At 40.2% G+C, this 12864-nt stretch overlaps 1 protein-coding gene across 3 annotated transcripts in view; it reads right to left on the reverse strand.

Moving 5' to 3' along the window:
* ppox (protoporphyrinogen oxidase) overlaps positions 1-12864 on the reverse strand; it is a 24358-nt gene that overhangs the window by 6445 nt on the left and 5049 nt on the right. For all 3 annotated transcript variants that reach the window (XM_019266841.2, XM_010752112.3, XM_027287873.1), the window contains 3 exons: positions 5771-5905; positions 5459-5574; positions 2801-2933 (listed from right to left, as the gene is read on the reverse strand). In XM_019266841.2, the coding sequence (XP_019122386.1) occupies positions 2801-2933; positions 5459-5574; positions 5771-5794 (273 nt within the window). In that variant the 5' untranslated portion in view covers positions 5795-5905. The remainder of the gene's footprint in view (positions 1-2800; positions 2934-5458; positions 5575-5770; positions 5906-12864) is intronic.

The following is a 12864-nucleotide window of genomic DNA, read 5'->3' on the forward strand; positions in this document are numbered from 1 at the left end:
ATTACCATGCATTACAATTACATTTACAATAAGGAAGAAACTAAAATAAAGCGAATCAAAGGAAAATATCTTAAGTAAAGAAGGAATAGCAGCAGGTAGCAGTTTAAGGGTAAATTAGTACAGTAATACGTCATGCTTGGTTAAAAAAACAAAAACAAAAAACAAAAGAAATCAGTTTTCATCAAACTATGGTCTTAAAAGCTGACCTTACCCACCAAAAGGTCACAAAGTCACAAATAACAGCAGTAGAATGAATATTGCAATGTCCTGAAACCTAGCAACATGCCCAGTGTCAGCGATCCTCTGTGCTGCTCTGCGTTGTATAAGGAGAAACAAGAACGCACCCAATCAATTCCTGCTGTCTCCCGCAATACACCACGACACTAAACTGTCCACAGCTACGTCTGCCAGCTAGACACCACACAGGGGAAGGAATATATGAATATAAATATATAATATATTAGGGCTGTCAATCGATATTAAAAAAAATTAACTCGCGATTAATCTATCAATAATATATCAATACATTAATGCATTTTTCTGAGACTGAAGCTTATAATGAATTATTATTTATGTAAAATGATCAATATGTAGAATAAACACAGAGAAAGTATATTTAAATTCATTCATGAATGGCTTAAGGTGCACATTGCACAGTGCAAACAGAAAAGCCAGAATGAGGAAATATACTGGGAGTGCCACACTCCTGTAGTGTTAGACTGGTGTTGTTTGCTTGGTGATATGTTAAAGTCGTGTTACTTCTGTGGAATTTAAATTCGGCTTTGCAAACTGTGCAAATTGCCTTGTGTTTGTCCAACGAGCCGTCGGGCAACTTTTTAAATGAAATGTTCCCCTAAAAGTCCGTCCTTAAACATCTTTACACCACCGACTCTCCTTTAGTTAGGATAGATCATAGACATATATGCAAGACTCTCCTTTAGTTAGGATAGATCATAGACATATATGCACGACTCTCCTTTAGTTAGGTAGATCATAACATATACACAGACTCTCCCTTAGTTAGATAGATCATAGACATATATACATGACTCTCCTTTAGTTAGGATAGATCATAGACATATACATGACTTCCTTTAGTTAGGATATATCATAGACATATATACATAGACTCTCCTTTAGTTAGGATAGCATAGACATATACATAGACTCTCCTTTAGTTAGGATAGATCATAGACAATACATAGACTCTCCTTTAGTTAGGATAGATCATAGACATATTACATAAAACTCTCCTTATTTAGGATAGATCATAGACCTTACACAGACTCTCCTTTAGTTAGGATAGTCATAGACATATATGCACAGACTCTCCTTTAGTTAGGATAGATCATAGACATATATGCACAGACTCTCCTTTAGTTAGGATAGAGCATAGACATATATGCACAGACGCCTCACTGAGCACGTTGGTCGTTGCTTTGATACGTTACCTTGTCCCCATATTGGATGTGGCCGATCTGCCCGTAAAACTAATACAAGAGGGCCGGTTTTAGCTATGGGCAATGTGGGCGACCGCCCAGGGCGCAGTCTCCGTGAGGGCTTTAAGTAATGCCTCTTATACACCCATTCACACACACACTAATATATCTGGAAAACAAGCTCTACTTTGCCACATCCAAATGGCGGCCGCCACCGGGTAAAACAAAACCGCGTTAATTGCGTTAATTTTTTTTAACGCGTTAATTCTTTAAAATTAATCGACAAAATTAACGCGTTAATTTTGACAGCACATATTAATATATATATATACTATATATATAATATATATATATATATATATATTAGGGCTATCAATCAATTAAAAAATTTAACTAATTAACAGCAAACATTTCTGTAATTAATCGCAATTAATCGCGGTTAATCTATCAATAAATGTATCAATAATTTAAATGCATTTTTTCTGAGACTGAAGCTTATAATGAATATTTATTATGTAAAATGATCAAATTAATGTAGAATAAAACACAGAGAAAGTATTTTAAATTCATTCATTTTATTGGCTTAAGGTGCACTTGCACAGTTGCAAACAGAAAAAAGCCAGCAGAAGAATGAGGAAATATACTGATGAGTGCCACACTCCTGTAGTGTAGACTGGTCCCGTTGAGGTAATTTCGCAGGGTGTTACTTTGAGGTGATATGTTAAAGTCGTGTTACTCTGTGGAATTTAATTCGGATTTGAAACTGTGCAAATTGCCTTGCCAACGAGCCGGGCAACTTTTTAAAATGAATGTTCCCCCTATAATATTTAATATATATATAGATATATCTATATATATTATATATATATAAACTACATACAAATAGTCAGGAAATTTCTGTTTGCTAGATTATTTCTTTGTTGTAACAATACATTTCTTATACCATTGGAAAGCCTGATGATTTCCTTTTTAAATGGTGCCACTTTGTAAGGAACATGCATTTGTGGGTTGCACACATGGACAGTTGGCCAAATCTTCTGGACAAACAGCTTTTCTTTACTGTTGACTCTTGTTTGGTGGATTGGATGATTCAAGTCTGAAGACATATTAGCAATGAAATGAATAAATTGTTAAATTGCCAATATGTCTTGTTTCTTCAGACAATCATCCAATCCACTAAAGTATAAATATATTTAACATTCATAAATATAAATATATTTAACATTCATTAATATACTTTTAAATTAACTAATATACTATTAATATATAGTATGTAATAAAATTAAAACATTATAATGCAGCCCTTTAGGTAATCCTTTGGTTATTCATGCTGGTTTCACAGTTTAAGAAAAACTACCCACCTCCTTTCCCAGCCGCCTAGAAACAAATGAATGGATGGACTCGTCGTCTTCCTTGCCTTTCTTCACAAATATCTCCATTGCAACACTCAGCAGGAGGGGACGAGAGAAGGGTGGGACAGTCTGCAGAAGTCCACTGAAAGAAAGTAGGAAGAGAAAGAGAAGGAAGTTAGAGAGTAAATTTTGTATTTTTCAATCTGAATTTTTTTAAGTTTGCGCATTGCCAAAATATCTAACATCTAACAACTAGCTCAGAATGTTATTAGAAGACGACCCTACAGAGAGATGAATCTGGCGAGAGTGAGGTGACTTGTTGCAGGAAGTCAATAGTGATGCATAGAAATGCTGGAAGAGTTTGTATATTAGAGTACAAAATGTTTTGTAAAATATTTTCAATACCACAGCTGAACATTTAGCTATTTTCACAATGTGAGTGTTGTGGAGAAATTGCTGAAGTCAAAGGTCAATGGTAAGTGTTCAGGAGCCTCTGATGTCTTATGCTGTATTATTTATTGATGCTTGGCCAAAGAAAAATTAGAGACACTCTCAAAGTACATCTGAAGTCCCTGAGTCGATCTCACATTCTGCCCAACTCATTCTAGTGGATAGACTTTAAACCCCAAGATAACACCACAAATACTATATGCCCAGAATTAGTCAAAGGCAATGTCTTTACCCATGGAGGTGTTATTGTCAACATATTCTAGTCTGGAGACACAGATGTCTGTTTACACAGATTGGAACGTTAATGTCAAGCTATCTATTATGACTAAGAAGGCAGCAACAGGTCTCTTCGACCCTGGCCACCACACTGTTGAGATAGACTGGCACCTACTGTTCCCAATCAAAGCCAAACAACTAATACTGCTAAGGACCTCAAGGCCCACATGTGACCTTGTGTAACCTAAGGATAGAAAATTCCATAACAGTGAGTGTGAATATGGGGACTGAATTTGTCTGTTTTTATTTGAGCCGACACTTAAAATAACCATCTGAGCCAGTCAATGGCAAAAACAAATTTTAATGGCGGTAATTTGACCACAAGGATTGTTTGGTAGCGGTTTAACAGCTACTGCCCTCTGGACCAAATTGTAAACTTTTCCCCATTAGTCACTTTGACACAAAAACATTGGAAGATACTGTGTGCTTTTATAATAAAACTTGTGTGATGAAGCAAAATATAAATTTGTAAATTTGCCTACCTTGGCATTACAGTCACAAGGAAACAAAAGGTGTCTCTAGGTGTTCTTAACTTATTTACTTTGTGGATGTTCCTAAAGCCAAAACGTGGCTTGTTTCCATAAACTGCTATAAAAATAGTATATATTGATATATTTTTTTTCGACTTTAAACACATCAGTCTTCAGCCTGAAATATACATATCAAAGATTTTTTTGTTGTTGGTGGTTATTAACCCTTTATATGACACTTTTATCTAATTCTGCTGTTTTTTTATCCAAAAAACAAGAAACTAAAATAATTTTAGTATTTGCTAATTATTGTTATTAGGAAATGGGCCAATGACTGGCATGATTTTGATGCATTGTTATTTTTTTTGCAGTGTCAGATTTTTTATTATTTGTTCCTAAAGTCAAAACATGTAACAACATAAAGTCAGACATGTGGTCCATGTAACTCAGACAGCTCTGAGGAAGTATATGATAGCCTCACACTTTTGCCCGAAAATCAGCCCAAAAGTAAACAGAGTCTCATTTTTTTCAGAAAAAATCTGCACCGTTGACTTTGACGCGCCGTCACGGCCACGTCCTCTGATGAAAAGTTGTGATTTTGATCACTTTTCATTGTCAAAGGGCTTAAGAACACACACGCCAAGTTTCAAACGCATCGGATAAAATCCCTAGGAGGAATTCGTTCAAATGCGAACCCTGAAAATTACCCCAAAAACCCGAAAGTCCAAATTTGGCAAAAATTGGACGCTGTACGCTTCACTGTAGCCCGAGTCACCAAGAGACTTTTTTGTGCGTCTGGGCATGTTACATACTCCCTCCAAATTTCTTACACGTGGATGAAACCGTGGCGAGGGGCACCGCCAAAAACACATCTAGGTGCTGCTGTCGAGCCATATGCGTACGTCCATGTGTGAGACCCCCAAAATGCGTAATTTTACACCCAACTTTGGGGGGGTAGGCAAAATTTCGGGAGTTTTCGAGGGGATATGGGCCGTTGAAAATGCGTTTGAAATCCAATAGGGCCTCGCCCCAGCGTGCCGTGCTCGGGCCCTAAAAAGCAGCGTAATAATAATTTTTGAAAAAACATTCGAAATTCAATAGGGCCTCGCACCGTGTGCTCAGGACCTAATAAACCTAACACTTCCTGTATGTGTTACTATGGAAAGAAACTCTTCATTTCCTGATAAGACTCAGTGTGATACACCCAGCTGTGTTGTGTGCCAGCACGGTTAACACACACCACTGTAGTGTTCAGGTCAGCTACCAGTATGTGTACCCTGTGTGTAAAAATAAATAACTAAATGGAAAATGATTTGGATATAAACAGCACTTAACTACATCACAGAAGCCTGTATGAGAAATTTAATATAATGTCACTCAGGATCATCACCTATAGATGTATTCAAATGTGTGTCTTTAAATATTCCTTAATAGTCAAAAATAAATAGCACTGTTTTCTAACCAGTCTTACCTTATTCCTGAAGGCATCCTGTGGAGCTGTTTGTTGACATACAGATATCTGTTCTTGGAGGCTAGATGATTGTAAGTGACTGGAAGAATCTCCCCCCCAAGGCCCAGGTCATCAACCTACACAAACACACGCACAATGAAATTATTTTTGAAAGACTGAACCGCACGCATGCACGCACACACACACACACACACACACACACACACACACACAGTGAGTGATGTCTATACCATCTCTTATGATTTTGCACTATATAAATAAAACTGAATGAAGTTAAGTTGACTATATCGTTATTACTTTAGTAGAACTGACCATATTAAGGGTGTTGCGTCCCATTGCCCCAGCAGGTCGAAACCCTCTGGGACCATGTTCAAACACTGCTCCATCTGACCTCCTGGTGGACTGCAGCCATCCTCCAAAACGACTGCTGGACTCCAATACAATGACCTGGAGAAAAAAAAGGAACTGGATGCATCCACTTCAACTAAAGAATACACATACACAATCTTTAGATGATCAATTTTGGAGAAGATCCATGCTATTGAAATTGGCTGTAGTATTGCCAAGTTGTGGAGAAGCTTAAAAAATTGAAACAATGTAACACATGGGCATCTTGAGAATGTCATTAGGTGTGGCAGTGAGGATGTACAGTAGTAGCAACTCAAAAGTTCCCGTTCAAGCTGAAAGCCAGCTGAATGGCAGCCGTCTTCCAGCCGACTTCCAGCCAACTGCCTGCCAAATTCCGTGGCCGGAGAGACCCCCCTCCTTCTCCTGGGCGTGTCTATTTTTTACTGTAACTCCACCTACCCATTGAATTACAGGGTATGACCAGGAGATGACGCTTCTCTCACAGAACTTTTTTACAGTTGTTCTACCTGGAGATGACGTAGCTTACACACCTCATTAGCATTCTCATTGCTCAATCTTTTGTTTGCACTTACAGTAATGGGCTTTTTGGTCTCCCAGTGTCACAGATCACAGAGTGGAAAATGCAGCTGGTTTGACTACTGCATACTATACAGTAGCCGTATGATTTGAGTGTATTCATGAATTGAAATTAAATTTAAGGTGTTTATATCTAACATGTCGGCGTTAACGTGCTGCGTTAACGTGCTGCGCTAACGTGAGACTCTTATCGGGCGATTAAAAAATGTCACCATTAATCTATTCTCAAAGCTGTTCCAGCCTCTCAGGTCGCTTTTTGACTTTTTTCTCTTTTGTTTGTTTTTGTTTTCTTCACTGTAACTCCGTGGAGTCCTGATTTCTCTAGCAATTTAGAGAGTTTTGCACTTTTGTCGTGTTTTTGTCGTGGTTTTTCTTGGTGGAGTTTTGCACTTTTGTCGTGTTTTTGTCGTGGTTTTTCTTGGTGTTATTTTTTAAATGCCGCTTCCACCTGGACAGCTGCCTTTGTTTACTCCGGGGAACAGCTGATCGCGCTAACGCCGGCCGACATTGGCGCTTGATTAATTAATTAATCTATGGCCACCACTAGTCTTTGCATAATTACAGGAGCGTCTCTTCTCTTGTGCTCGCGCACTCTCTCTCGCTCATCTGCATGTAAACAACAAACTAACCCTTAAAAAAAGTTATTTATTTATTTTATTTGGAGGGGAGGGCTTGTTGTTGTTGTGCCCGACATAGAGCTGCAGAGACGAGCGTTTTGGAAGCCCTTTGTTATGCAGGTATTTACTGTAGTGCACGCTTTAGGCCAGGTAAACCATACAAACAGCTCATTAGCATTCTCATTGTTTGCACTTGATGTGCTTTTTGGTCTCCCAGTGTCACAAATCACAGAGCGGAAAATGCAGCTGGTTTGAGTACTGTATACTATACAGTAGCCTTGTGATTTGAGTGTGCTCATGAACATGAATGGCTCCTTTTCAATTTCGTCCATTCCATAGGCTAAATGGTGTAAATGGAAAGAGTATTGTAGTGACCCGGAACAATGAAGCTACGAAGCAACTGGTTTTGCTGGACTTGGTTTTACTGTTATATGCACAGCAGCATATAACATTAACACATAGCTCTCTCCCCGCTCTCTTCTACACACACACCTGAACACACCCCCCACGGGTCCTCAGCCAATCCCAGGTGGCTACTTCGTGCCCCTCAACGCCATGGCAACTGCCATGACTGACAGGCTTCACAGCCTCTAACAACGCCACCCCCCCAGACGTCACCCTATACACTGCAGCCTAACTTACTTGAACACAACTCAACAACCACAGTGTATACACAGTCCGTTACAATATGTATGAAATAAGTGAAGTTACTTTGCATCACTGACGTATGCTGATATATATGGGAGAACGATGCGGGTTTTTTTTTTTTTTTTTTTTTTTTGGTTCGCTGCCGCCAGGAATTGTGGGGCAGCTTACCTCCTTTCCTTTCGTAAAGGATGATCCGGTGTATCCTATACTAAAGGAGATAATAAAGGAAGCACTGAAAAGCTGTTTTGAATATTTCCTGCATAAAAGGAAACGATCAGAGCGCACGGGGAGTATCTAGTTAAAGTATCTCAGATTACGCGTTTGTAGTCCATTCTTCTGGACTTTGTAGTTTTACCACAGTCACGACATTCGCTGTCTCATCAATGACGTAGTCTAAGTGTAAGAGCAGTCGGATTTCTCTGAACACCACACGTTGTCTTCTCCTAACTCCTTATGAATTCTCCTTCACATCTGTCCCTGACCTTGTGACGTTTTCTTTCGAGGTTCAGGAACAAGTGGTTAGAAAAGGACTTAGGAGGTAATTTTTCTGACTATTCGACCGTACCCATCGTCTCTGAAGGGACTCTGATGACCCCCTGATCTAACCAAACAAAAGGAAGGAAAGGAAGACTAGCCAATCAGAGGCAGGGTAGACTGTGTCTTCACTTAAATAAAGCGTGAGACGTGCGAACTAACACAAAGCTGTCCTTCCGGTGGCACGTCACGTTTAGAGGTAGACTGTTCCCTTGTAATGAGCTCCATACTGGTATGCTTGTGTATGTCCGTGTCTGTCTGTGTGCGCGCGCACGCGTAGCTGTCTGTCGGTCTACTGACAGGCGACAGTTCACACACAACAGACAAACATGAGTTCCATTTACCCGCTCTTCTCTAAATGTCCAGTGAAGTGTGTCTGTTCTTAGAAACACGTTTATTTTCATCACTGGGGCTGGAACAGCCGGCACAAACCGGAAACTGAAAACTTCTTCAACTTGAAAAAGAGCTCTCTTTTTTGTTCTTAATAAAATGAAGTTAAGATAAAACATGAGGAAAATGATTGAAAACAGAAACTGAACTCTCAATTTCTGAGAAAAGTTTCATTTCCAAAAAATTCCTACCATCTATAACCAAAACTCCACCATACTGCTCCCAGCAGTTAACCAACTTCATTCAGACGTCATCAACAGTTTGTTGTTTGCAGATGTGATGTGATGTGAAGCAGTGCATTCAGTTAGGTGGAGTGTCTGCTGCAGACCAACAAGTCTTTGGTCTGATGAGCAAATACGAGTGACACACATTGAAAGTGAAGATACAGACTCTTTAACTTCAGTTAGTTTATTTTGTTTTCCATCCAAAAACAAAACACTCTCTCCGAAAAGTCATAGAACTCCTCTCCCCTGTGCTTGACTAATGAAGTGTCTGATAAAACTGTTCTCCATATCCAGGCCGGTCCTGGCCACATTTGCGCCCCCCGAGGCGAACTTTTTCTCGTGCGCCCTCACGGTCGTCCGTGCGCCCCTGGATGCGCCGTGCGCCCCCGTCAGTCTGTCCGCCGCCCCCCTCTGCCTTGTCAACCACCCGCTCCCGGGGCGCCCGCTCCGCTAACTTAATGGGCGGTATCGAAAATTCGCGAGTTTTTTTTCGTTTTCGGGTGGTCGTGCGCCCCTCACGGAGATGCGCCCTGGGCGGCCGCCCACATTGCCCATAGCTAAGACCGGCCCTGTCCATATCAGTATCAACAGGCCTTGTTTAGCAGACACACCCTGTCACAGCACATCAGCTACATATTCAACTCTACTGTCCTCTCACCTCTCCTCATTCTGTGTTAGTTAAGCTCTGTTGGTTATTGGTTTGTGATCTGTGTTTGCAGCCAATGAGAACAGTTGCAGTCCTTGGAGGGGGATTGGAGGATTGGCGGCCTCTTACTACCTCTGCAAAAGCTCTCAGGTTACCAAGGTAACACACACATACACCAAATTCTCAATAGCTCTTTTTAAGTTACTCTTGTTAAAACAGGGGTTCTCAAACTGTGGGACGGAGCCCACTGGTGAGACATACAGTAAATGCAGATGTATAGGTACAGCCGTCCCTCGCTATACTCGCGTTCACTTTTCGCGGACTCGCTGTTTCGCGGATTTTTATCAGTGTAATTTTGCATGCTTTTTTTTTTTACTGCGTACTGTACAGTATGAGCGCGCATTGTGTTCTGCGTCCTAAATTGGCTAAGGGGAGAACCGCACTGGTCCTGATTAAGGAAGAGTTACTGTACAAAATGCGTGTAAAAAGGTGTATAAAAAGTGTGTGGTTAGGGGTTTTACGGCCTTAAAACATGTATATAATTGTTAAAAACTTACTTCGCGGATTTCGTTTATTGCGGGTTTATTTTTAGAACGTATCCCCCGCGATAAACGAGGACCACTGTACTACATTTGAATAATAAAAAATGAATGCACTAAAAAGAACATAATAGTTGAAAAAGGTAACATACCATTCATACAGACAAATGCTGTTTATTTAGTGTGGCTTCTGTTCAGGCCAATATCTCAATTTCCTCTGCACAGAGACAGTTACGACAAAGAAGCAGCTGTACGCTGCAATGTATTTTTTTACTATTATTAGTTGCTGTCGAAAATTAACGCGTTAATTTTGCCGATAATTTTAAAGAATTAACGCGTTAAAAAAAATTAACGCAATAACGCGGTTTTGTTTACTTCCGGTGGCGGCCGCCATTTTGGATGTGTCAAAGTAGAGCTTTGTTTCCCAGATATATTGTGTGTGTGTGTGAATGAGTGTATAAGAGGCATTAACTTAAAGCCCTCACGGAGACTGCGCCCTGCACGGTCGCCCACATTGCCCACAGCTAAAAACCGGCCCTGCTTGTATTAGTTTACGGGGCAGATCTGCCACATCCAATATGGCGGACGTAACGTATGCACGCAGCAACGGACCAACCTGCTCATGAGGCATCTATGTATATGTCTATGATCTATCCTAACTAAAGGAGAGTCTATGTATATATGTCTATGATCTATCCTAACTAAGGAGAGTCTATGTATATATGTCTTGATCTATCCTAACTAAAGGAGAGTCTGTATATATGTCATGATCTATCCTAACTAAAGGAGAGTCTATGTATATATGTCTATGATCTATCCTACTAAAGGAGAGTCTATGTTATGTCTATGAATCTATCCTAACTAAAGAGGTCTATTTATTTGTCTATGATCTATCCTAACTAAAGGAGGAGTTGTATATATGTCTTGATCTATCCTAACTAAAGGAGAGTCTATGTATATATGTCTATGATCTATCCTAACTAAAGGAGAGTCTATGTATATATGTCTTGATCTATCCTAACTTAAAGAGAGTCTATGTATATGTCTATGATCTATCCTAACTAAAGGAGAGTCTATGGTGTAAAGATGGATAAGGACGGACTTTTAGGGGGAACATTTCATTTTAAAAAGTTGCTGACGGCTGCGTTGGACAAAAACAAGGTATTTGCACCTTTGCAAAGCCGAATTTAAATTCCACCGAAGATAACACGACTTTAACATATCACCTCAAAGCAAAACACCCTGTCTACACTACAAGAGTGTGTGCACTCGTCAGTATATTTCCTCATTCTGGCTTTTCTCCGTTTGCACTTTGCATATGTGCACCTTAAGCCAATAAAATGAAGATGAATTTAAATATACTTTCTCTGTGTTTATTCTACATTAATTTGATCATTTTAAAATAAATATCATTATAAGCTTCAGTCTCAGAAAAATGCATTTAATTTATTGATACATTTATTGATAGATTAATCGCGATTAATTACAGAATTTTTGCGATTAATTAGTACATTTTTTTTAATCGATTGACAGCCCTACTATTTAGCACTGCTATGTTTTAAAACCATGTTGTAAAGGACAGTTACTTATATATTACTTATGATCAAAATCTAACAAAGGTCAGCAACAAGAAGCCCAGCTCTGCATTCGAAGTTTACTTCACTCACTGTCCCTCATAAACTCTGTAAATCACAGACACGTTGATGGGGAGCGTCGGAGGACATCAGAGGGAAAAGCAGAAACATTTTCTCCATAAAATTGATCCAGTTTCACCCGAATCAGTCAAATAGTTGGTGGTGTGTGACTATTTACTTTACGTGGGTAACACATGGGTGGCACAAAGGTACAAGGTGAAAAGGTTGTTAAAGCCAAAGCGGAAAAGTTACGCTGATTGTCAGTCATGATTCTTAAAGCCTTCTCTAATGAATATCCAAAAAGAACAATTCACACAGAATCTCCACTTATACACCCAGACCAGGTTCATTCACTCACCATGGTAACCAGGCCCTGCTGACCCCAACGTGTCCTTGACTGGTCCTTGGCCGGTCCTTCGCTGGTCCGTGACCGTAATGTAACTCCCGCGACGACGTAGTCAGTGAGGCCCCGACTGGAAACGCCCTTAAGCAGTCTGTGTGAAAAACCAGCTGCACATGCCTCATTTGTCCACGGGGGGAGCAGTGATGTTCCGCTCTCACCGTAGACTGTCTAAAGACACATCTGAACAGATAACTGGGGTGAGCCGATCAGCTGATCAGCGGTCAGTTGATGGGAAAAAAAAGAGTTGTGATAAGATAACACTGAGGCAGCGCTGCAGCCGCTCGTATCTGCAACTCTATGTCACGCACAACAACATGCCAACATAAACTTGTTATTAAAGAAAAACTCCGCTCGTAACGTCCGTAACATAGCCTGATCCGGGTTCCCAACCCACCGGACCGGGGTCCGGATCCGGACCGGATCGCCATTGTAGATTTTTTTATTATTTTTTGACAGCGAGTCTATTTCTGCCGTAACATTACTTTTCCCTATCCAAGCACTGCACTGAGCAAGCACTGGAAGGTACCAACCAATCGTGTGAGAGTCATACTACCCATGTGATTCTATCTAGCCAATGAAATCGCCACCTTGAATTCAGAGCGAGGTGCTACGAGTGAGTCCTGCATTAGGAGCTCGTCGAGGACATACAGACGTTTTGGCAAATGAGAGTCACCGTGGACTTTTGCAACAGACTTATCTCTGGACTTTCAAAAGCTGTGCGGTGTATTATTATAGTGGAGGGGGGCATAGTGGAAAATAAACAGTGGTATCCAGGTAGAATAAAAACATAACATATATACTGCAAACTTATTAAAACCAAAAACAT

This window comes from Larimichthys crocea, chromosome XIV (assembly GCF_000972845.2).
Source record: "Larimichthys crocea isolate SSNF chromosome XIV, L_crocea_2.0, whole genome shotgun sequence".
NCBI classification, from domain to species: Eukaryota; Metazoa; Chordata; class Actinopteri; family Sciaenidae; genus Larimichthys; species Larimichthys crocea.